At 48.3% G+C, this 25,218-nt stretch overlaps 2 protein-coding genes across 4 annotated transcripts; both read right to left on the reverse strand.

Annotated features, from left to right (window-relative positions):
• Positions 1–1,321: 1,321 nt before the first annotated feature.
• On the reverse strand, positions 1,322–17,205 carry LOC125706175 (selenocysteine insertion sequence-binding protein 2-like). 3 transcript variants are annotated; one of them, XM_048972744.1, is made up of 18 exons: positions 16,991–17,205; positions 12,283–12,458; positions 11,595–11,916; positions 11,374–11,506; positions 10,661–10,851; positions 10,541–10,565; positions 10,339–10,442; positions 9,543–9,662; positions 9,312–9,425; positions 8,933–9,100; positions 8,664–8,805; positions 7,611–7,786; positions 7,238–7,379; positions 6,704–6,866; positions 6,371–6,591; positions 6,091–6,245; positions 5,496–5,715; positions 1,322–4,481 (listed from the first exon to the last, which is right to left on the reverse strand). In XM_048972744.1, exons 1-18 carry the CDS (start codon positions 17,165–17,167, stop codon positions 3,913–3,915), a joined length of 3,318 nt encoding a protein of 1,105 aa, XP_048828701.1. In that variant the 5' UTR covers positions 17,168–17,205; the 3' UTR covers positions 1,322–3,912. The 3 variants fall into 3 exon arrangements, with proteins under 3 accessions (XP_048828701.1, XP_048828700.1, XP_048828699.1); XM_048972743.1 differs by having other exon boundaries at positions 9,543–9,659; positions 11,374–11,509; positions 16,991–17,204; XM_048972742.1 differs by having other exon boundaries at positions 11,374–11,509; positions 16,991–17,204.
• A 1,692-nt stretch (positions 17,206–18,897) lies between these two features.
• On the reverse strand, positions 18,898–25,218 carry LOC125706171 (COP9 signalosome complex subunit 2). The gene is made up of 13 exons (XM_048972734.1): positions 25,078–25,218; positions 24,288–24,401; positions 24,068–24,145; positions 23,118–23,243; positions 22,465–22,554; positions 22,303–22,380; positions 21,242–21,416; positions 20,785–20,963; positions 20,481–20,533; positions 20,137–20,234; positions 19,962–20,044; positions 19,822–19,880; positions 18,898–19,558 (listed from the first exon to the last, which is right to left on the reverse strand). Exons 1-13 carry the CDS (start codon positions 25,129–25,131, stop codon positions 19,414–19,416), a joined length of 1,332 nt encoding a protein of 443 aa, XP_048828691.1. The 5' UTR covers positions 25,132–25,218; the 3' UTR covers positions 18,898–19,413.

Genomic DNA, 25,218 nt, shown 5'->3' on the forward strand with positions numbered 1-25,218 from the left:
AGGCGGGCCTTAGCTCTTAAACCAGGAAGAGGGAGGATCCAAGAGAAGCAGCTGCCGTGCTGTAGGTTTGAAAGATGGCGCCTCGCGCCGCGGGAAGGACCGCGTGCCGTGATTGGTGGGTTGGCCTGTCCCTGAAATGCAATACTGTTAATTCCCCTATTCCAGCCTTGTAAAGTAACCCAACATCGTATTAGCATGCATAATAGTATATAAATAACACTGATTTTAAACGATATAGATGTGCGGGCTGCAAAGATCTTTTAACATAAGAATTGAAATGCATTAAGTAGCACGTTATGGATGTGTGTCCTCTTTTAGACCTATGACGTATTTCTATTAATGACTGATTTAATAAGTGCAGTAACGGTTTTTCATGCTGAGACTGACGCGTGGACTTCTTAATGAAACGAGTAAGCTAGAAGGAAACAGGAACGCCCCTCGTCGTTTTCATTGGTTCTTACGCCAGACTCTTAACACGAACGTCATAGCTCACACCTGGTAACAAATTTTGCCGGGGAAGTTTTTCAGTACATCCATAAAACAAACAACATTTGTCCATGGTGTTGCCTCATTAACGATACTGCTGCACAGCTTTCGCATTACAGCTTGTTGACTTTGACAAACAGCGCACAATCGTCTGTTGTTTGTTCTGATGACATTAAGGCTTAAGGAAAAACACATAAAAGTTACATTCAAACATTGCATTCACTGAGGTTCTCCAGTGCTTTGTTTCCAAATACCAACGTCACTTTGAGGGCGTTCCTGTTTTATAGAAACGCCCTCTGATGGACCTTAACTGAACTCTGTTGGATTAAGCTGTGTCTGGGACAGGTGGCTTTGATGTCACCAGCACAAGGGCCTTGGCTTTGTGTAAAGGGGCGGAGCTTGGTCCTTTGTCTGCCCTGTCACCTGATGCTAAGGCAGACCCCCCCCCCCCCCCCCCCCATTGGCAGAGAGCATATGCTAGATAACCGAACTGATATAAATCCATCGGTACAGCAGGTGTTCAGATTCAACCTCTCAAATGTTCACTCCAGCCAGAAATTGCCCACCTGCCCACTCATTTGTAGATCCTAAATAGACTCACTTTCCCTCCTTCAGTCACATGCAAAACACCAGCAACACCCCTTTACAACTTGTGTACTGAAGCTTTGCCATTTCCTACTGTCTGTGCTCCTTGCTTACCTTACATTATTAAAGTTAATAATTCCCTTTTCGGGTGACTACCCCCCCAAAAGGGAAGCCAATGACAATCCTTCAGGCACAATTATGAGCACTCTATAATTCTCATGTGTGAAAAATACCAAGCAAACATACAAAGTGAAAGAAAAAGACTTTTAATTTCAGAAAAAAATGCATGATTTACAATAACCTCTCTTTATAACAGAACAGTTTAAATTAAGAAGTCCAAACAAGCCAGTAAGCCCCCAGGAAAAGCCTTTTGTAAGTTAACTGTCAATTCTATTATGCTTAAAAACGTTATTGCAGAAATGACAGGGAATCACATACATAATCACTCAGTGAAAAGTGATTTTACTAAGAATGACTATCAAGCCAGCACATTGGCTCTGAACGGTAGCATAAAATTCACACGTATAAAACTGGGGGGTTTTTGATTCCACCTGTGTGTCTGGTGGGGGCATCTCTAAGTTGCTCAAAGCATAAGACTGTGTACTCATGTGCCCTGTGTTGGGGGGGGGGCATGCCGTCCACCGTGTAGTCCAGCCTTGTGCCTTATGCTGCCTGGTAGAGGCTGCAAGCCCCCTGCCACCCGCAGTAGGGTTAGTGGATGGATGGAAGGATTTTTAAATATCAATTCTGTTAAAATACTTGAACCAGTTTCTAAAGGAAAAAAGTTATGGCATGAAAATCACTCTGGAAGCTCCAGTCCTTACAAAATTATTTTGAAATACATCATCCAAAAGCAGAAGCAGACATTTTTCCTAAATATTTCCTTATATATGAAGACAATCTTACAACTATGTTCAATTAAAGTGTAATTAAAAAAAGACTCAATTTAAACATTACAATTTCATAAAAATTAAATTACATTTAAAAATTAAATTAAAGTTTCATTTTATCTCAGTAGAACGCCTCCTGACTGGCTTTATATTTCAAAATCAATGTTTTTTTTTTGTAAGTAATTACTGTGAGTCAGTTTAAAGGGACACGCTTAAATGTAATATAAAGAAAAGCAATATGCTTAAGAGTTCTTCATACAGCTCGGGTTTCACATTAGGTACAAGTAAGAACGTGAGTAGTATTTACATTGTGCAAATGGTGCCTTCTCGATTATTACTGGGTAAACATTAATAAAATACAGTAACGCCAGGAATATTTTTCACACACAGGTACAGTACCATTAGTATAAAAAGGGAGACAATTCAGTTTAGATATACCTCAGTAACATGCTGTCATCATGCTGCTTATTATCACGTTATTCAGATGTGTAAAATTCAGACTGGCTTTAAAATCTATAAATTTAAAGTGCGCCTTGGAGAAAACCCAGTCAGCTTTTTAACGTTAATGTTACAGGTCCCTTGATTGGTCCTTTGATTGGTCCCTTGATTGGTGCCTTGATTGGTCCCAAAAGAGCAAAAGAAAAAGTGTGAGCGTATAAATCTTGCCTTACATGCTAAGAAGGGTTAGAGCATTTTGTCCTGGTGACACAAACTGCTAGTATTTTTCCAGAGGCTCAGAACAGTGCACATACATATACCTTTCCAAAGTTCAAGGATATTCAAAAGTCAATTTGCCTTCATTCAAAACTAAATACATGAAATTAATGGGGAAAAAAGCCAAATGAATTTTCTGAAGTCCTAGTTGTTTAAATTATGGTTCCTAAGGCTGTCACCAGAACACAACATTTAACATACTCTTCAAGTCTGCATGCTCTGCTAGGTATCTCAGAATTATCTAAAATGCAGAATAAAAACAGAAAAATGTCAATTAATGTAACACTCTTACAGCACACTAATGACCATCTGAATTATTTTCTAAGCCAAAGACCAGCTTGGATTCCTTTTTTTGTGTCTTACCCTTTGAGAAAAACAGATATAAAAGTTGTATCAAAAAAACAACAATTGCAGCAAAATCGTGCCACTAAATCTGCTCAAGACATTTAAAATTGCACTGGTACATGTTATCCTTGACAATCTTCAAAATAATCTGTAGAAATATTAGTTTCATTTTATTATAAGTTAGTAACACATGAAAATGTTTTGTACTTAAAAGTTCATTTCTGTGACTGTGACATCATAACTCCTATAAAACTAAATGGAATATCTGTTTCCTTACATTTGATTACCTACACCTGTTATATGGGTCATATGTGCAGGCAATCTGTTAGCATCAATCATCTGTATTTGACATTTATGTATCTTGTGCAAAAATGAGTGCAGGTTCATTGCAGGTTGTTGTGATAAATGAGCTCCAAACCGAAACAGGTCTGGATTTACATTTCCTTCATTTTCAGCACAGTGCCATGTACTGTCAGTCCACTGATACACATATAACGGTAAATCAAACAGGCAGAATCCCGGAAGACACAGGGCTCAAAACCGTCCAACTCCCACCGGAAAATAGAACAGCCTTGGTTTAGTGATCCATATGGTCCAATTTAGTAGGTGCGGAGATAAGCAGTTAAGAACTTCTTTAAAGAATTTTGAACTTCTCAAACTTATTTATACAATAATTTAATACGTTTTCAGAACCGATTATAGTTCCAAAATTGCTAACAATTTGAGACCGTGGCCACTGTGTTGATGGAGATAGTTCAGGAGAACTTCCTGAGGTAATGCAGCCCATTCCTGTACCAGGCAGGCTGTCTCATTAACTCACATGCTATGAGTGGGTGTGGGGGTGGGGGGTGCTGGTTTTGGGTTAGACAGGGAAGAGGCGGAGTGCGGTCTGTCAAAGTGAGCCGCCCTTGGCATCTAGCTGTTGCTCTTCATAGTCCAGCATGGGTTCGCTAAGCTCCACCGCATCCAGCTCTTCCTCACTGGGTACACCTTCTCCCACCACTGCCTGTTCATCCTCACTGCTATTCTGGATCTCTTGTAACTGCAGGTTCTCCAGGGTCTCTGAGACCCACGACTCAATCCGGCTGCTCAGGGGCGGCACCTCCAGCGAGACAGCTCTGTGGGTATAGTCCTCCTCTTCCTCCTCCTCTTCTTCCTCCTCCTCACCCTCCTCCAACATTCCGGGCACTAGCGTGCTGGCTGTGCTGGTGATGGAGGAGCTGTGTGGGTCCCTCCCACTGCCGTCGAGGGAGCCGGTCTCTGTGCAGTGCTGCGAGTGCTGCGAGGCGCATTCCAGCGAGTCGTCCAGGCGGCCCTCCTCCCTCTCGGCCGCGAGCCCCACGTTCCTGGACTGCCCCGCCGCAGCAGTTTGGGCCGGCCTGCTGCCTGGCTCTTTTTCAGCGCCGCCCTCGGCCGGCTCCTGGACATCTGACAACTCCACCATGTTCCTCCAGTTTGTCTCTAAGGGACAATGAAGAACCACAATGATTGGCTGATGAGGGGCTGAAACTGGCGCAAAATAATTTAAGCACAGGACTGAAGAGGTCTTAAGACAACAACGTAAGCCTACAAAACACCATGGCGCTTTGGGCAGCATCTGAGTAACACTGATAACTAGGGGTGGAATGTTTGCTATCCAAAAAAAAAAAAAGGAAATTTTCACTACTCCACGATGTAATTTTCAAGTTGGTCAATCAAACCGAGTCTGAAACTGGGATTGACAGAGATGACCTTGAACACATCATCACCTTAGAATTTTTTTTAAGTATTTTTTAAACTTAAAGGGGCAGTTCACCCCAAAATTGAAAAAGATATGTCTTAGGGGGGGGCTTTAGTGATCAGTCCATCTAGGCTGTTCTGCTGGGAGTTGCCTAGTTTTGCAGGTGATTTGAAACATCTTGAACAATTCAACAGCAATGTCTCTTACCAAAAATGATAAGCTGGTTATTGAAGATAATCCACAGACTTTGTAGTGAGCAGTTTAACGTATGAACTGTTTCCTTCTACAGCACCAAACTCCACACACCAGTCTGAATTTCTGAAATGTGTCCTTTTGGCGTTTTAATCACCACAGAACGAATGACATTCACTCATATTCGAGAGATGAGTGACATTTCTACAGCCGGTTTCTCCAAAACTAGGCAAGTCCCAGCAGAACAGCCTAGATGGATAGGTCACTAAAGCCCCTTTAAAACATCTTTTTTCAGTTCTTGGAGGGGCTGGCCCTTTAAGGTACGTACCTGTGCCAAGAGATGAATACACTCCGTAATGCGGTTTTTGTTGTATTCTGACACGTGATTTTTTTTTTATATACTAGTCAGCAGGTAAGTGTTCAGTATTTTGCCCGTGACCTTTGTCTAAATTTCCCACCTCAGGCGAGTGAGAAAGCTTAATTTCCCACGCTGCTTATAACCACAAAGCTGCGGGTTCATGTCCTACGAGGACTTCCTTTCGGAAGGAGGACACAGGCCTTACCGTACTCCTGCTCGTTGACCTCAGATATGGGCTCGGAGATGACGCTGCAGAAGGAGATGGCGCTGGCAGCCGAGGGATTGCGCGAGTGCCCCATGTGGTGAGGGAGCTTCCTGACGCTTCTCAGAGCCTCCTCGGCCTGCTCCTGCTCCAGTGCAGACACCATGTCCCGGTAGGCTTGACGGGCCTCCTCCGTCAGTGAGACCAGCTTGTGGAAGAGCTCCTGAGGGCAAGAGCGGTTAAGGAACCGGGCTCGTGACTGATGAGGGTACAGGGTTAAGTCCTGCTTGTATTGAACGAACCGCACACAGAAACACAAGTTAAACCAGAAGCACATTCCACCGAAAGCAGCTACAAGGTACGAGAGACCGTGTAACACTTTAATAACCCTGGATTTTTTTGTCTGCTGCCCCTGATATTGACCTTTCCCTGATAAAGGGGGGGGGAGATGTTTAACTATAACAATTCAAACCACATGGGATTCTGCTGAAAGTATGAACAGATTTCACTGAGGGACATTCATGATCGCAGTCTCTCTCTCACGCCCCAACACAGTTGTCGTGGGCCCCAGAAAGGTGCCATTCAGGCCCCAACTAACCTCGGCTCCGGAGAAATTGAAGATGCCCACCACGCTGACAGGGACCAGCTTGTTGACACAGCGGCCCAGCGCCTTGCGGCCCAGCGCGAACACAAACGGGATCTCCTGTTCCCTGGCCATGGCGATGACGTTGTACAGAGCTTCATCCAGACCTCCTGTTCATAGAGGAAGGGGTGTCAGCCATGACTCCTGGTTCCAGATTGCAGATAATGGGCCCCCCCCCCCTTCATTACTCCCGCCCAGGACGCTGAGCACTGGCACCACCCAGGCTGGTCCACACCTTTAGCCTGGATCTTCTCACAGTTGGGCGAGATGATGACACACTTGATCTTGAGGAGCTTCATGTGCTTGGTGACCTCGCGGAGCCCCATGACCAGCCGCCGCTTAGATTTGGCCTTGCTGGGGTCCCGCTGATAAATACGCTCTTGGAAGCGTACCAGCTCCTGCAGGAGGAGGGTGGCGCTCTCGTCGATCTCCTTGTTCAGCACCTGGTTGCAGTACCTGAGGCACGCAGACAAGAACACGGTCAGTGTTCGCTGCAGGGCACAGAAGTTACGACAAAACTGAAAACGGAACCACCCACAGGGAGGACAGAGCTCGGGACGGGACTCACTCTCGGAACCTCCGGCTATGGATTTTGGTGATGGTGGAGGCAGCGAGGGGACTCCCTACGCCAGAGCTGGCTGGAGAGCCCTGGGACACGGGCGTGATGCTGTACGGAGAGTTCTGGCTAGCCGGGGACAGCGAGGGCTCACTGGGCACGCTCAGACTGTGCTCTGAAAAGAGATTCAATAAATCATTATAAGAGTATCATCTAGGGTCTGACTGACAGTTTAATTCAAAGGATCTTTTGTTTTAAACAGATGGCTGTACATACATTTCGAGTACTTCAGGATAAACACTTTACTCAACGGTTACTGCAGAACCCTGAACTGAGACCCACATCAGGGTCCCAATCTATACTCTACCTAAATAAAGATCACAGTGAAGCTTCGAGCAGCAGATTTTCACATCAAACCTGGCCGATCACTGGCTAGTTTTCCTTGTGACGCTGCTCTTCAGCTCACTGAAGTCATTATTTGCAAAGACTCAAGTCAGAGCACCCTTGGGACCAAGCTAACATCAAGCGAACATCTGGCCTACTCACCGTCTGGGGTCAGGTGCTCCTGGGTCAGATCCTCGGTGAAGGACAGCGAGGCATCATCTTCCTCTTCCTCTTCCTCTGCTCCTGCCACGTCAGAGTCCAGAGGTGGCTTCTCCTTCTTCCCCTCCCGCTCCTTCAGGATGACCTGTGGACGCAGACGCACATGTTCCTGACCGTTCAACATGTTAATGGGCGCCTGAAGGCTTCCTCAGCTCTATATGTCCCCTGGGTTTTAATTACCGTTTACTATTAATTTATTTGTCATTCATTACTTACACGGCTCATGTAACTCTAATTGCTTGCTACCCATTAATGGAGCAGAAAATAGTGACTTTTAAAGTGTTGCTCTGCCTCCCTGCCGCCCCCTAGTGCCTACCTTCTTCAGTGCAGTGGGCCTCTTTGCCTTGGGGATCTCCCGCTCCTTGCCCCTCTTAACCCGAGGGGCACTGGAGTCCAGGATGTTGTGAGGCGGGGTGCAGGCTTGGTTCCTGGCACTGGCACCTGAGAGCTTGCCCCCGCTGTCCTTGACTGGGAGGGCAGTCAACGTGCCGACTGTCAGAGTGACAGAATGACATCATCATCAAGAATGACATCATGCTTCAAACATTCTAAATAGCTTGTTTCACTATTTCAGATATAAGGTATTTTATTGATGAAATTCAGGTTAAGAAACTGCACAAGATATGCAAGTGCCAAACGTAACTCCCTTTGACTACCATGGACCAAAGTTCAATAACTTAACCAGATAGACAACTACTGCCATCGCATAACCAGGCCTCAGTTTCTTACCACCAGTTGCTATCTGCTTTAAATTGATCGCCCTCTTGCAAACTGTTGTATTTGACTTATTTAACGGTAGGGGTGCAAGAATGTGCCGTGGCACAAAACCATTTATTAATGGTAACACAAAAGGGTGCAACAGTCCAAAGCCCAGTTTTGCTTTGAGATTTTATTTCTGCATTTTGCACTGTCTGCAGAATTATGGAAAAAAGCTGCAACAAAAAACAACTTGTATGCTCTTAGTTATTCAGTCTTGTTTTGTTGAATCAATTGCGAGTGTATTCAGCTGTGGGCCCTGGATCATCTATTGAACCGAATCGGGAGTAGACTGCATCACCCCTAAGTAAAGGTGTGCTGCCGATCAGAGTCCTAACCAGAGGTGGAAAAAGTTCAGTAGAGTAGAGTAAAGCACAGAACACTCGAAAGAAGCAGCTCGCTACTGACACATTAGGGACTCGTGCACTGCCCTGGTATCAGCCTCAGGCTGTGCTGCCTGCCGAGGCTCAGGAATGTAACCTCACTCCATACCGTCCATTGCTAATTAAGCTACTGGAGCCTGAAATAATGCAACCCCATTGGCCCAGAGAGGTGAGGGGCGGGGCTTCTTGTGCTTTTGCTATGGTGAGACAGAGCGGAGAGCCGTGGGCACCTGTGTAGGACAGGGGCTTGGTGTTGGTCAGCTGCCGAGCCTTCATGGCCTGCTGCTGCTTCTCCAGGGCCGCCAGCATGTCTCCCAGATCCAGCTGCACTGGGGTCTTGCTCTTCTTTCCCGCCGCTTTAGACAGCGCCTCCTGCAGGCGACATGGAGGCGCTGTTCTCAGACCCACATATGACAGCACACGCAGACACCCGGCAGCTCAATAAACGACCCCAACATGCCAGCGGGGGCGATACCCTCCCCAGGCCCTGCCCACCCACCTGCAGCTTCTTCTGCTCCCAGCTGATCTCCGAGTACTCCTGGGCTGTAGCCAGGGCGGCTGCCAGCGCCTTCTTCCTCTGGCTTTTGGCCCGCTTGGGCACCGAGGTGGTGATTGGGATGGGCGTCTTCACGATGCTCATGGGCGAGCCCTCTGGAAGACTGTCCAGCTGAAGGAAAAGACAGGCTGGCTTCACCAGCGCCTTCCCGGACCCACACCCCGGCCGGCGCCCCAGGGCTGGCCGCTTTGGCCGTACCTCAGCTCCCCCCATGACATCAACCCCAAACACATCTTGAAGCAACTGCTAAACTGGACTCTGGTCCTGCCATGGTGTGACAGCATATCCCGGCCATGTGCGGAGCTGCAGGCAGGACTCTCACCAGGCCCTTGGGGAGCTTGGGCGGGACACCCTCAAGGGTACCCCGGGGAGGACTTACTCCTCCTCCTCCTCCACCTCCACCTCCTGACATCAGCCCGGGAAACTCCTCTTCATCCTGGCAACAAACCATCATCTTGCATCTTGTCGAGCCACAAGCTGAACACTCTGCTCTCCATTTAGCCCCTAGAACAGCCCCCCCCACTGGGGAACTCAGGGATGTTTTTGATCTCACCTCAAAGTAGAGGGGCTCTGTGCTGGGCTCTGTCCCCAAAAGCAGCTTCCTCTGAGGGCCAGACCCCCTTTCTGCCACGCTGCTCCCACTGCGGTCCCCCTGCTGCACTTGGATGTCCTGCTGAGGATGACAGGAGTCAAGGGGAGGAGCACGCCGGGGGCGGGGGAGTCAAGGGGAGGAGCACGCCGGGGGCGGGGGAGTCAAGGGGAGGAGCACGCCGGGGGCGGGGGAGTCAAGGGGAGGAGCACGCCGGGGGCGGGGGAGTCAAGGGGAGGAGCACGCCGGGGGCGGGGGAGTCAAGGGGAGGAGCACGCCGGGGGCGGGGGAGTCAAGGGGAGGAGCACGCCGGGGGCGGGGGAGTCAAGGGGAGGAGCACGCCGGGGGCGGGGGAGTCAAGGGGAGGAGCACGCCGGGGGCGGGGGAGTCAAGGGGAGGAGCACGCCGGGGGCGGGGGAGTCAAGGGGAGGAGCACGCCGGGGGCGGGGGAGTCAAGGGGAGGAGCACGCCGGGCGCGGGGGAGTCAAGGGGAGGAGCACGCCGGGGGCGGGGGAGTCAAGGGGAGGAGCACGCCGGGGGCGGGGGAGTCAAGGGGAGGAGCACGCCGGGCGGGAGAGTCAAGGGGAGGAGCACGCCGGGCGGGAGAGTCAAGGGGAGGAGCACGCCGGGCGGGAGAGTCAAGGGGAGAGTCAGGGGAGGAGTGCTGCATGCGGGGGAGTCAAAGCACTCTAAGTTGGAAGCTGGAGGTACAGGGTGTTTGCTCCGGACTGGCTGCTGCAGACCTCTGGAGGTGGATTACCTGTGAATAGGCTCTCTGTTCAGATGGCACTTGTCCTTCCCTGTGACAGACACCATTCCTGTCCCCCCAGGGCCTCTGGGAGGCCACACCCAGCCAGCTGACACCTACAGAGCAACACAAACATGGGAAAAAACAGAAGTGAGACAATGAAAGCCAGAAAAACTGATGCCTCTACATATTTCAGTGTATTTTTCAGTCTCACCCGTCATCACTGCAGCCTCCACTCCCTGTAAAAATGGAAAAGAGACGCACATTAGCCTTAGCTATTAACAATCGCTAATTACACACAAGCCAGAGCCGTCGCCAACACTAGGGGGCGTACCATTTTAGCACCGTGGGAGGCGGCAGCTGCCTGGACATGCTTGGGACTGCAGTACCCACTGTCACTGTCAATGTCGGCCTCGCTAGCGCCCTGCTCTCCAGACGGCTGGAACCCCAGGTGCCCCACCCGCTTCCGCCGTGCCCGGCTCTTCCACAGCGACGGGCTGGCCCCGTCCGCCGCCCGTGGTAAATCTGAGGAGCGCAGCACAGGGGGAGGGGGACACTGACTTTACATCCATCTCCGTCTGCTCCACCCCCACCACTCTATATTCTTCAATGAGTGACGAATGAACCGGCGCAAATGTTTCATCTGCATGGTTTCCTTAAATAAAGCGTATATGGCGGGAAACCCAGTCACCCACCGAGCTACAAAACATAAGAAGCGCTGTAATGTCAACAGAACAGACTATAAAGTAAAACTCATAAGGTTATTGGGTGAGTACGGAGAGAATGCGGCACAGGGTGTGTGTGTGTGAGGCCACCTCAGAGTTTCTCTGAAGGGCAGGCACACGCCCCAACCGATTCTGCACCCATCCCAGAAAGCCCTCCAGCAAAATTCATTACACCCCAAGAAAAATAAACCTTTAACGGACTGACAGTTCAGGTGCTGGAAAAGACGGGCCATGCTGACAGCACCCTCAGCCACTGAACAACACACATGATTAAAAGGAGACTTCGTGGTGGATCCCCAGGACAGACCCCCTTCCCAGTTACCGGTTTGCTGAGCAGCGTCCACCAGCATGATGGCTCTGGGCCGACCGTCTTGGCTGAAGGTCGGCACCTCCTTCTGGACCACCACACCTCGACTCGGAGCTCTCTTGCCTCTCTGGGGCTGGTACATCGGCTGCTGCTAGAGTCCGAAGAGACGCAGATGAGGCCAAAATGTCACGATGTTCTCCCGCAAGGTCACCCTTAGAGACAATCTTGACGCTCACCTTGGGTAATGCAGTCGCCCGGGAGATGGCCTTTGCCCTCTGATTGGCTGCAGGGATGGCCTGGCCCAGCGCTAAGGGGAGGTCGCCACAGTCTGTGATGACAGCACTACGTGCTGCGATCGGGGCAGTGCCATAGCCAGAGGGGAAAGATGGGTAGAAGCCCAGCAGCGGGGGGCAGGAAGCAGGCACCAGGTGGTAGTAAGCGCAGTCGCTGGGCACCGCGGGCTGGCCCGAGGACAGAAGGTGGTAGGCCATGTAGGGATTGCTGTGGCTGGGGCTGGGCTGGAGCCATCTGCTGTCGCCACCATACAGGGGGAGGGGCCTGGCCGGGAGGCACATCAGAGTCAGACCCCACATGCTCATATCTGCAAGCCCCCCCCGCGCTCGTCAGCCCCCAAAGCAGCTGCTACAGTCACTGAGCCCAAAGTTGAGGATCAGAAAGCGGGGAGTATCTACAAAGAGCAGCGACTCTGCAAACTTCCCTTCGACTGGCAGAAACAAAGTGGACATTTCCGCTGTGTTATTGGCACAGCCAGACCCACCCTACCCAGGTCCGGCCAATCAAAACAAGCGCTGCCTGTGCTACACTCCCTTTCACAGAGCTCAGGGAGCCTGCGACCAAGTCGGTGAGAGCAGGGAGCACAGCACCGAGACACCCTCCCCCAGCAAACTGGAACCAGGTCCGTACCTGCTGGGCTGGTTCTCCTGGACAAAAGGGTAGCAGGTGATGAGATAACTGGGAATGGGCGGACCCTCAGGGGCAGCCCCGCCCACCTCGCCGGACAGTCCCATGGCCACCAGGCTGGGGTCCAGGGCCCTCTTCTCTGGCACGAAGGGCTCCACCTCAGCCGATAGCTGCACAGCCTGCGCGGGAGGAAAAGCATGACAGACCACAGAGCATTTAGAGGCTATGAAGAACAAAAACACCACACTCAGCACAGTAGGGTGACAGCCGGAGAATCCCCACTGCAGTCACCTGCAGGGAAACTGCGTCCTCACTGGGGCCCATATACCCACTCTCTATTTCCAAACACCGCGTCACAGAAGTCACGGTCGCGTGAAGCAATGTGGATGGAGACACAAACATGCGCTTCAGGAACGTGACCGCCCAAATGCTTGCGTTTACTGCGGGCGCAGTGAGGCAGCCGCATGTTTACTCGCAACTCAGAGGAGTGCAAGCACCAGTTCCTGAAAGCCAGTGGGACCCAGCCTCTCTGCCTCGCAGAGGCACGCCCCGCAGGGCGGGCCATGAAGGAGAGAACATCACCGGGGTGCCTCATCTGCTGCCACCCGAGGAACCTCCTGCAGAGCCAATAAGCTTACGGTTCATAATCAGCAGGGCTCCCAAAACTAATTCTCCAACTGTGTCAAGCAAAAAGTCTACCCAGGGTAATAAATGCCAGACTAGGAATCTGTGTCTGATAACAGCAGCCATGAACAGCAATAACAGCAGCCATGAACAGCAATAACAGCCGGTATCAGAACGCATTAGCTAAATAGTAAATGAAGGCCAACTATTTCACCTTGATCAAAAAGTTCTTTCAATTTTTCAAACATTATAGCAAAGGGAGAAATACTGTGATCAGGACAGCAAACAGAAGCTGGGATCTTCATTTGGAGGGTTAAGGTTCATTTTCAGGGGCAATAAGAATCGAGGGGATTCTTCATTCGAGATGGGATGACAGACGCACAACAAACACAGAATCCCCTCAGCGCTGTGTCACTCAAACTCCCACGGGAACAATCCCTGCTGAGACCATTTACTATTTACATGGTAAACATGCTGCTGAGGGATCATATCTTTGAGAAAGACTGCTGTTAATTCCAGGGGAAAGTAAGTAAGAAAACAGCCAAAAAATGCTCAACTCTTTAAAATACCACACAGCTAAATGTCTTACAGTTAGACAAATTTAATAGTCATATAACTGTTGCCGCACACCTCTGGGACCCCGGATCGAGTCTCCGCCTGGGTCACATGTGTGTGGAGTTTGCATGTTCTCCCCATGTCGTTGTGGGGTTTCCTCCAGGTACTCCGGTTTCCCCCCACAGTCCAAAACCATGCTAAGGCTAATTGGAGTTGCTAAATTGCCCGTAGGTGTGCATGTGTGCGTGAATGGTGTGTGAGTGTGTGGTGTGTGAATGTGCCCTGCGATGGGCTGGCCCCCTATCCAGGGTTGTTCCCTGCCTCGTGCCCATTGCTTCATTGATAGGCTCCGGACCCCCCACGACCCAGTAGGATAAGCGGTTTGGAAAATGGATGGATGGATGGATGGATGGATGGATAATGACAAACATTCCTAAGTCTGGTAATTAAAAAGAAACATAAAATTCTTAAAATAGTCTGAATGTTATTTACACAACAGCGACCATCACTGGACAAGGTGGCCTGTCTGAGAAATGCTCCCCTGGTAATACATGGAGCATGGCGGCCTGCTTGGGGGGAGGGGGGGGACAAGGGTAGCTCTCTCGGGGAAAAGGGTAGCTCTCTGCATCATGCTGCCTTCAGGAGGCCCTCAGATCACCCTGATTTGACAAGGAGCTCATGTTCAGGATCAGAAGCAAGTTGAGGACCCCAAGGGCATCCTGACGTGCAGGAACAAAAGCAGGGATCAGAAGGCCTACACAGTCAGGAAAAAGGGTACAGCCCTGGTACAGTTTTATTCCTCAAGGTACAAACATTAATGTACCACAATGGTACAAAAAAGTTCAATTTCTGTACCTTAAAAGGTGCATTTATTTACAGCTAGGGTACAATTGGCAGACCCTTGAGGGTACGGCCCCAGTAACGAGTACCTGTCCCATAAAGGGCACAGATTGGTACTCTTTTCTGACAGTGTACAACAATTTCTGCCAAATCTTCAATTCAAGTTCAGTTCAGTTCTAATGGTCAGTGGTTCCTCAGAACAGATCATCAAAACCCAAGAGGTCCAATAATACCGACAATAGACGTGTGTGACAGCACACAGAAAATAACCGGCCATCCCCTCTCTTCACAAGACATTTTCAGACCACGGTGCATTCATAAACTGTAGACATTCCAGAAGAGACCACCCACACCTGCCATAACCCTCTCGCCCTCCAGAAGGCGCTACAGAGCGATAAAAAAAAACATCTCCAGACTCAAAAGCTGTTTATTCTCTAGAACCATCACAGAAGTGAACCCTCAGAAACTCAGGCTCGTTTCACTTTAAACACCCCCCACGCACCGTGACTCTCAGGCACAGAAATATTTGTTATGCGATTACATGTTATGTGCAATACTACGCATCATGTGCAAAACCGTGTGCAACGCGAAGTACTGCCAGTCATGTGCAGTAATGCCTGTTCATGAGCAAAACACTGTACCGTGTACATATCCTGCTTATTTAAATATGCCATACAGCATATTCTGCTTTTTATACAGCATAATTTATTTTTATTTTTCAAATTTAAAAAAATTCTTTTATTATGAGTCATTTAAGGTGATTCACAGGAAATTTCGCCGAACTGGAAAAGTATGACGCAGCATTCTATCCATCTCTTTATCCATCGGTCCTTCTACAACGTATTCGTGGGCTGTTCTATCAAACTTTTTATCATCTAGGTTTTGTGGAAGTTCCCTTTATTATTTTTTTTATTATTTTGTATGAGGGGTTACAAAACTTGACAAACAGATGCATATATATATATATATATTTTTTTTTTTTTTTTGATCAGTAAGAAAACACTTGCATGCTGACAGCTTAAATTCTACAACGCATTAATCTCTCCTGCAACTGGAATGGAAACTGAAAACTGAGCTCTGTTGACTGAATAAATCTGATTACTGGCAACTGGCAGGTCTACACAGCACTTAGGTAAACACTGGTGTAGTTGCAGACTAGAGCGCAGCCTGTCTGCGTACTGCGATATCCACACAATAAGGCTGCAGGGAGCTGAAGGCACCTCCAGCACCCAAACATCCTGAGCCCCAGTAAAATCTCACACTCGGCTTTCAAAAATCATACTGGTAATGGGGGGTGGGGGGCCTGTCTAACAACGCCGCTAGTGAAATGTGAACAATAGTGGCTATTTCGACCACGGACAATTGTTGAAATACAATGAAAAGAAAGGCTATTGTCTGTACACAAAGTGCTTTAAAAAGCAACCAGACACTAAAACACTAAACAAAAAAAGCAGCGTTGAGTAGCACAGTGTATAACTACACCCTGCATAAATAGGGGAGGAAAACGCCCCCACCTTAGGGAAAAAATAGATCATAAGGACAGTCGGGGGGAGACACCCGGCCAAGCCTGCTGCAGCCCTCTCACCCTCTTTAGAGTCTAACCGTGGGATACACAAGCAAGCCAGTGGGACTGGTGGGCTGGCCAAGGTGACGAGCCACTGTCCTGTAACCAGCCCAGACATCCCAAGCATCAACCTGTGAGCTGCTGATTTTTTTAAATCACCATTAAAACTATGTACAAAGATGAACCCATATAAGATATCAGTCACAGAAGCATGAGTATCGTCTTCCCGTGTCTGTCTTGGCTGCTTACTCGCAGATGAACCGCAAAGATCCCTATTACCCCCTATTCATATGTAAAAAAGTTTATAAAGCTCGGGCAGTAAGGATGAAAGACAGGATAAAAACCTGGTACTCTAAAAATGCAGTGGGACAAACCACCAAATATGAAATCCTCAACAGAATATTTTGAGATACCTCTGCTTGTTATCGATCATCCATACAAAAGACACAAAATGCAGTTAAACATGCAGAGTTGGGAAAAGCCAAGTATCGGTTACCGTAACTGGGGTGGCAGGGCTGAAACAGCCCGAGCAAGGCAAACGTGCCCAAGGAATTGAATGCATGAAGTAAAACCAGTCAGACGAGCAGTACTTATGCGGCTCAACAAGTAAGACAGCAGGGGAAGTCACTGTTATCAGCTGCACTTTGCCACCAAACAGATTTCTATTTAAGCGTTACCTATTTTAAGACTGGAGGGAAAAAAACGCATGACACCATAAAACACTAAGACTCATAAGATAACTAAGAGCGGCAGACACGTCATGTCATTCGTAACGTTCGTGTGACTTCAGGGACTGGACATCATTTAACAGCCCCGTTACATTAGACAAAAAAATACTATGCAGATATTTAAGCAGGGACTAATGATGGGACTAATGCAGCATATTCTTACATGGTTGAGTGAGACTTCAGACATTATGAAGTTGCAGGCGGCGTTTCTCCGTACGCGAACTGAGACAGCCAACCAAACCGCCGTGTATTAAAAGGCCCTGCATACTGCCCGAAACGGCATGGTCACATACATCTGGGTGTCGTCTGCAAATTAAATAACACCACATACCTACTCCGAATCTCCTCTTAAGCAGGCCTGCGTTAATAAGCCGCCAGTACATTATATAACCCCGTATACCTTATGGTCGCCAGCGTCCATTGCAGCCAGGAGACGTGTTTCACCCCCGTTCAGTGGCCTGTGAGTCAGGGTATTATTTTGACCATGGTCAGATCCGCATTGTTTCGGGGTAGTCAGTAAGCCGGGACGAGCTGCTACGCAGATCCAACACTTGCGATCTGTCACTGTTGTACACATAAGCTGTACACAACGAAGCTAAGAGGCGGATCCACTACGGCGGCCCGGGAGGTTCAAACAGAACAGATCCGCTACGGCGGCCCGGGAGGCTCAAACAAGACTGACCAACTGGGCGACGAGATTGCGTTACGCTTCGATTCAGCAGGACGTCCCCCATTTATTGATAGTATGCATCAGAGGAATTCATTACATTTACACAACTTTCCAATTTTATAGTCAATTCCTAAAAAAACCTTTATAACATAGATAGTTTCGTTGCGTAGAAAAGGTATATATAATGCTAAAAACGCGATTTGGTTCTAAGGGATGGAGGTGAACTTCTCGTAAATGATCAATGACGTTTAGATCTGATAACAAAGGGAGGACATTTGACCCTTGTGAAACTACCTCAAAATTGTTTATCAGTTTGAATGTGGCCATTCCACATTATACATCCCCCCACCCCATCTAATAAGAAGGTTTTCAACATGTCCTGTGATAAAATACAGCTGTGTGGAACTCATATACAATACAACATACAATTTCTGTTGAGGGGAGGTCACAGAGATGCTGATTTCACTTCTTTGGGCATCTGGAGGTGGTACGTACACACAGTGCCTGCCCCCATTATGATCACATTCCCACTGCATCTGGAGGTGGTACGTACACACAGTGCCTGCCCCCATTATGATCACATTCCCACTGCTTCTGGAGGTGGTACGTACACACAGTGCCTGCCCCCATTATGATCACATTCCCACTGCTTCTGGAGGTGGTACGTACACACAGTGCCTGCCCCCACTGTGATCACATTCCCACTGCATCTGGAGGTGGTACACACAGTGCCTGCCCCCACTGTGATCACATTCCCACTGCATCTAGAGGTGGTACACACAGTGCCTACCCCCCTTGTGATCACATTACCACTGCATCTGGAGATGGTACACACAGTGCCTGCCCTCACTGTGATCACATTCCCACTGCATCTTGTGGTGGTACACAGTGCCTACCCCCCTTGTGATCACATTCCCAGTGCATCTGGAGGTGGTACACAATGCCTGCCCCCATTGTGATCACATTCCCAGTGCATCTGGAGGTGGTACACACAGTGCCTGCCTCTGTTGTGATCACATTCCCAGTGCAGTGTCTCCACACTTCTCATAACTTTCATCAGTTCTACTTTACAATTTAAATAACCTTGCAGTGACTGATGCACCAGCAGTCCAAACAATCCGGCCTTGGGATAGTGTTGCCTGCCTAATGTTGCCTTGAAAACAAAAACATACTATCCAAACTGCTAATTTAGCTACTTCTTGTTTAAAGTTCTCCTTCTAGTGGCGTTTCCTTATTCCATATACATGTTATGCAACAATACTTGATAATGACATTATCAGCAAATATTCGTGTATGCAAGCTGAACGCAGAAAGGGAACTTACTTCCGGGATCCTACACAGAAGTACAAACCTTTTACTTTTCAAGGGGGTAAAAGCTACATCATCGGTAAACATTTGGGTCAAGGGGGTAAAGCTACGTCATCTGTAAACATCTGGGTCAGGAAATATGCAACATGGCAACTGAAGTATGTCCAAGGGCATGCATACTGTGTGTACTGCTTTAATGGATGAGGAGTCGACTTCTAACAAAATTCTATATATGCACTGTGTGAGTAGGCAGACTAGGATGTCTTTCTAGTTGTATTAAAAAATGTCAAAGAAGCATGTGCAAAATAACAGAGCTTTAACTAAAGGAGTACAATGTCTGAGCCATAGTTTAATTCAGCTTCGATGACATTCTTACGGCCACAAAGGTGCCACACGTTTACAAAATTTGCTTAAGTACTGATTGAAGAAAACACAGCTTGAAGACTGAGTATAGCAGTGTGTAATAAACATGCTTAAACAGGCTTACAGCTTGGGGCCACGTTCCTGTTGACATATAGCTAATGCAGAGGTGGGAAATGCTAACAAAAATAAGATTTCTGTCTGGTTATTCCCTTCCAGTGTGATTTTATTTTTTTTTTACTCAGCATGGGACATTTCGATAACTCCGCAGAATTATGGTGTTCTGAATGCCGAAGCCGTCTGGACAAACACAGGCAGCAAATCACAGAAATCACATACTGGACGATAAAAAAAAAAAAAAAATTGTCGAATTCCAGATGTATCCATATTTCAGCTGAAATTAGGCCTACCACAGTGCGGGGAAAAAAAACACCCACAGATTCTGTGGCAGGGACTGAAGTTCTATGGGCTACAGCATGTGTCATTCAAGCCAGCTTGCTAACAATGGCCTGGTTGAGCGAATTCAGCTGATTTGTCCATTTGTCCAAAGCTGTATATCGGGCTCCGCCCCTCTTCTGGTGATCAAGTTCCAGAAGTTGGTTGACTTGATCGATGCGTCCATGAATCGTGCTGGAAAGGAAAAATCAAGGTATTATAGCTTCAACATTAAAGCAAAACTTACACACCCTACGTGCACTATTTTTAAACAAAACTATAGAGCAAAAATACTTTGGCCGGAATAATCAAGCCCCATTTATCACCAAGTGATAAAGTTAAATACTGCATGTATAGCGTCAAAACTGTTTTTATTGGAGTTCTCTTTGAAAGACGAATTGCTGGCAGAAACAACCTTTCCTCACCACCAAAGTCAGAGGAGGAGTGGCTGCACTTACTTGTCCAATATGCACTGAACGAGTAAACTCTCAACGTCTCCTACATCAATGTTCAGCTCCTGAAGGTCCCAGAAAAACAAGCTTGTCATAAACAGCCAGAGAAATAAACACACAGCCGTACCATTACTAACCCAAGTTACCTTCGAAATAAAGGGGATGTGTATTCTTGTGTAAGGCTTAATTAATTTGATGAGAACTTGAGTCCTGATGTTCCGCAACAACTCTGAAAACACAAGTAATTCACACGCCGATTAATCAATGAAACACCCAGAGAAGACGGTCTAAAAAGCCATAGAAACTGCGGCCGAAGCTTACCCTCAATGTGCTCCCTTATAAACGGATCATCCATGATGTTACTGTGATTGGTCTTCAGAATTTTCTCAAACTCAGTGATGTCATTATTCTGATAGGCACTGTCAAGGAAGCAAGCCAAGCGAAACGTCACATTCACCCCCGTTGAGTTGCGCATTGCCAAAAGCGCAGCCCATGCTAACCCTCAGATTAGTTATGAAGGAGTTAAGGAAGGAGAAAAAAATAAGACACGAAACAGGAGGCGGAAAAGAAGAGATGGGAAACATCTACAGAGCTCGGTCTCCAACATGCCTGCTGCTGAGCAAGCCGTCCCCAATATGACAGCATTCATTATTAAAGCGTCTTACCTTACTAAGTTCGTCATAGCCAGGATCTCTGGGTCGTTCTTGTACGGCTTTGCCTGCGGGAAAAGGCATCCAGACTGACTACGGAGAAAACTCACCCAGGGACATTTTATAATGCTAGGGAGAAAGAAAGCAGCAACACTACAGAAACACCAGGAAGGGAGACCAGAGTTTCATCCATCATTGGGGTTCCGGTACGAGTTCTAGACCCATTCTACGCCATCCAGATCCAATCGACCAATCAGGTGAGGCACCCCGACCACCCGGACGGGACACGGTGGTTATGGAAGCAGCCATGAGGTCTCACCTCCTGCGAGTCGAAGGGGTTGATCCCCGACTTCATGAGCATGTTGGCCAGTACCAAGTACTTCAGGCACGTGGTGCGGCGCGGACTCCCTGACTCGTCATAGTTCTTGAATGCCTCGAAGAAATCTGTGTGGGCCTTCTCAAACTCGCCCTCACGCAGGTGCATCTTACCGCCACACTCTGAAAGACAAAGCTTGGGCTCAGCGGGCCGTCGGGACGACAGACGCTCCACCGTGACTCGACTCCTACTACTCCATTCATGCGGATCAAAATGATGAAATGTGTCTGGCACAAATAAAGGAGAATCTTCCTTTATATTCCGTTAAGGCGCCGTTCGTTTCAGATGGGGGGAGATAAGCAGGGCCTCAGACCTGTCGCCTGGACTGTATGGCAGTGCCCCCTTAAGTCTAACTAAGAAGCAACAGCAGCAGCACAGACTGGGCAGAGAGCGCCGTCACCTCTGATGACGCCCATGATCAGCGGGTGAGGGATGGCGGACTTGATGTGCAGAGACTGTTCATATAAAGCCTTCAGTTTCTTGTTGTTCTTCTGCGCTGTGTACATCTGGATCTCCAGGGCGTAGATCTCCAGCAGCTGCGTCCCCTTCTTTAAGTCATCCTCACCGTCGTCGGTCTAAACGGTAGGTGGCATGGTGGTTAGGAACACAAACTCAATCTCGACATCGCTGGCTCGGACCTGAGGCGCCCTGCCATGGCACCCTTCGTGAAGGTACCAACACAGTCAGCTCTATTTCAGGCTACAGCTGCTTGGACAAGAAGGGCAATTGAGCATTTAACATGGACGGGAACAAAGGTGAAGCCCCCACTGAGCACACTGTCAGTGAACCTGCACAGCTGGAAGAGACAAAGATGCCTTTGCCACAAGCAGAAATGAAAGCAATGAATTCGGCGCGGCCTGATTATGCCGAGTTAGACATGTATCAACAAGGGAGGGGCTTGCGTTTCACTTCTTCAACCAATCACAGTCTTCATTGTTCGACATCACCACACTGGTTTTTTTTTTTTTCCCTTCTTCTTCTTATTTTCACAATAAAAATGGGCACTCCACAAATCTATGCACCTTGTCGCTTAACAGAAAACACTGCTTTTAATTAATGTGGTGATGTCACGCAGTGAAGACTGCGATTGGTTAAATGCAGGGTCCACCCTTGTTCACTCAGGGACACGTGGAATTCTGCAAAATCAGGACGCGCCATGAATTCTCACTTCCCAGCCCCGGTGTGTCAGGCAAACTGAATAGGCAGCCGAGCCTTTAACGTCTCCTATAAATAACCAATAAGACGGCCACCCATTAATAATGGAAAAGGTCCTCACAGGTGCTGCAGTTCTTCTGATACAGCAGGTGACAGGACAGAATGAAAAGCGGCATATGTGGCGTTCAGGGTTTCTCGCAAAATCCATCTCCAAAAAGCCACCGCGGTTTGACTCACGGCAGCTATGAGTCACAGCCAGCAAGGTGAGCGCATGGTGTCTTAAGAGGGCGACGTTTTCCTGGCTACCTGACATGACTGATGCAGCTGCCTGAGGATCTTCTGCAGCTTGCTGTACTCCTCTCGCTCCAGGTACAGCTTGCCCAGCTAAAGCAGACGGAGAGCAGAGCACCTTAGCGACAGACACCTGTCCAGCTGCCATTCGTCTGCAGCCGGCAGCTCAAAGCTCACCTTGGTGTTGGTCTTAAACCAGAGCCGGTCGTTTTTGGCATCTTTCAGGGCCTCCAGAGTGGTTTCATAAAACTCTTGCAGCAGGTCCATCTGGGGGAAAGTGACAGAATGAGCAGGGGTGTGGATGGCACCCAAAAAGCACTCTGGACCATTACCATGCAACACATCCACATAAGTCCATCACATAACTCTTTTTCCTTGTCTATTGTCCAGGTCTGACAACTTCATGGCTGATGTAGCCACTGCTTGCACCTTAGTTTCCCCCATCCATCCATCCATCCATCCATCACCATTCAAGCCAACTTACCAGACTTAATTTGTCAACTTTCAGACACCACTGAGACAGACTGCACTGAGAACCATCCTACCTCCAAACTAGTGTAAAGAGGAACATTTCGACAATGCTGCTTACGTTTGTACCTGAGTATTTACTGGAAGCTGAGCCTAGTGGCAGTTATGCAATGTTCAATTCAATTTTATTTGTAATGCGCATTTGCACAACATTATCTCAAAGCGCTTTACAGTCTCCCAGCCCAAAGCCCCTAGATTATCTCCATGACAGATGCTTGCTTGTTATGTGCAATTTGTCCCACTTCTCCTAAATAAAGTGATAAAGTACAGGTAAATACAACACAGGGGAGACAGATTCAAACCTGTTTGGAGGTGGAGATGTAGTCGAGAATGGAATTGATGGATTTCTCCGAGTAATTCCTGGTTACTGCACTGCGGATGTAGGTGAGCAGCTGTTTGTACCGATTCATCATCTCAGGGAAGTTTGTCTGAAAAATGCAGCAGTGGAAGAGGGTGAGCAGGTCTTTATGTCGGTGAAGCATTCTGTCAAAGTCCAAACCCGCCGTGTTCAGTCAACACTGCACGCAGGCTGACGTAGCGCGGGTCATTATGGTGGTGAGGCACTCTGACAGAGTCCAGACCTGCCGTGTTCAGTCAGCACTGCATGCAGGCCAGGTCATTATAGCGGTGAGGCACTGTCAGAGTCCAGGCCCGCCGTGTTCAGTCAGCACTGCACGCAGGCCGACGGAGCGTGGGTCATTATGGCGGTGAGGCACTCTGACAGAGTCCAGGCCCGCCGTGTTCAGTCAGCACTGCACGCAGGCCGACGTAGCACAGGTCATTATGGTGGTGAGGCACTCTGTCAGAGTCCAGGCCCGCCGTGTTCAGTCAGCACTGCACGCAGGCCGACGTAGCACAGGTCATTATGGTGGTGAGGCACTCTGTCAGAGTCCAGGCCCGCCGTGTTCAGTCAGCACTGCACGCAGGCCGACGGAGCGCGGGTCATTATGGTGGTGAGGCACTCTGTCAGAGTCCAGGCCCGCCGTGTTCAGTCAGCACTGCACGCAGGCCAACGGAGCGCGGGTCATTATGGTGGTGAGGCACTCTGTCAGAGTCCAGGCCCGCCGTGTTCAGTCAGCACTGCACGCAGGCCGATGGAGCGTGGGTCATTATGGCGGTGAGGCACTCTGTCAGAGTCCAGACCAGCCGTGTTCAGGTCTGCTTTTTGGTACCACCCAGGCAGGCAGGTCACCATAGTAACATCAAACATCTTAAGTATCAAAGTGCTGCATTCAACTGCCAGGCTGCTTACCAGTTTAAAGTTGATTTTTATCATCTGTTTCAGGGCTTTGAAGCCCCATTCACCCTTTTCACCCTCAAGCTCCAAAACCTGTTGTGCAGAGAAACACCCCGTCAATATCACCACGTCTCAACTAACTCCAAAGGACGGCCCACGCCCAGGCACATTCACGGCCTGCTTAATCTGAATGCCATTGCAGAAGTGTGACACTTCCAAAGCTGAGACACCAAACCTTCTGAAAGCTGCTGAGCGCTGCCTTGGGATCATCCTCCTTCAGTGCTTTAGAGTTGTAATACTGGTTCTCCAAGTCAACGTTGGGTTCAGAGTTGCTGTCTTCGGAGTATTCCTACAGCAAAAGTTAATAATGGATCGAATTTTCAAAAAAGCAAACAGAAAAAAACACAAGAAACCCTTTCAGCCAATCAGTTGTTAACTTTTCTGTGCATCAGCAAGAAAGAAAAATCATTGCTTGAAAAAAGAAAACAGCGGTATACATGTACACCAAACATGGTGGGATATATGCAAAGTACATGCAAAAAAAGAGAAAGAAATTTCACTTAAAAACTAACAAATCTGTAATAAATGCTGCACGTAACTGGATCGCATTATCTACCTCAAATGTCTTTCAGTGTTAACTGTGTTACATCATGAACGATGACAGATGCACAACAAGTCTACGAAACTGAGAACCGCTGCCAATATTTTATTATTATTTAGGCACGGCAGTCGTAGGAGGTTCTGCAGAAACGTATCGCTAATTGAGAAACGTACGGGAAATCATCGGGTTCATGCAGCGCGAAAAACACTAGTGGGGGACCACCGGTCGGAGCGAAACGTACTCAAGGACCCCCGGTGGGAGCAAAACATTTTCAAGGGGACCGGGAAGAAAAACATAGCAATGCACGCCCGGCATAAGTTATCAGTTACTTATATGATAACAGACCAGCGATAGCACATCCGCAGTTCAGCAATATTTTCATTTTGGGTTCCCAGTTTAACAAAACCCCGGTTTTCACACGTACCAAGTCATAATCTTCTTCATCGTCGCACATAAAATCATCCTCCATGTCAGACATCTTGACAGGAGTTCACTGCCGAGACATCCCAGCATGCACTCCTTTTTCTTCCTCATCGTCTGCGACAGCCTTTACGTGGAGCACTAA

Source organism: Brienomyrus brachyistius, chromosome 13 (assembly GCF_023856365.1).
Source record: "Brienomyrus brachyistius isolate T26 chromosome 13, BBRACH_0.4, whole genome shotgun sequence".
NCBI lineage: Eukaryota > Metazoa > Chordata > Actinopteri > Osteoglossiformes > Mormyridae > Brienomyrus > Brienomyrus brachyistius.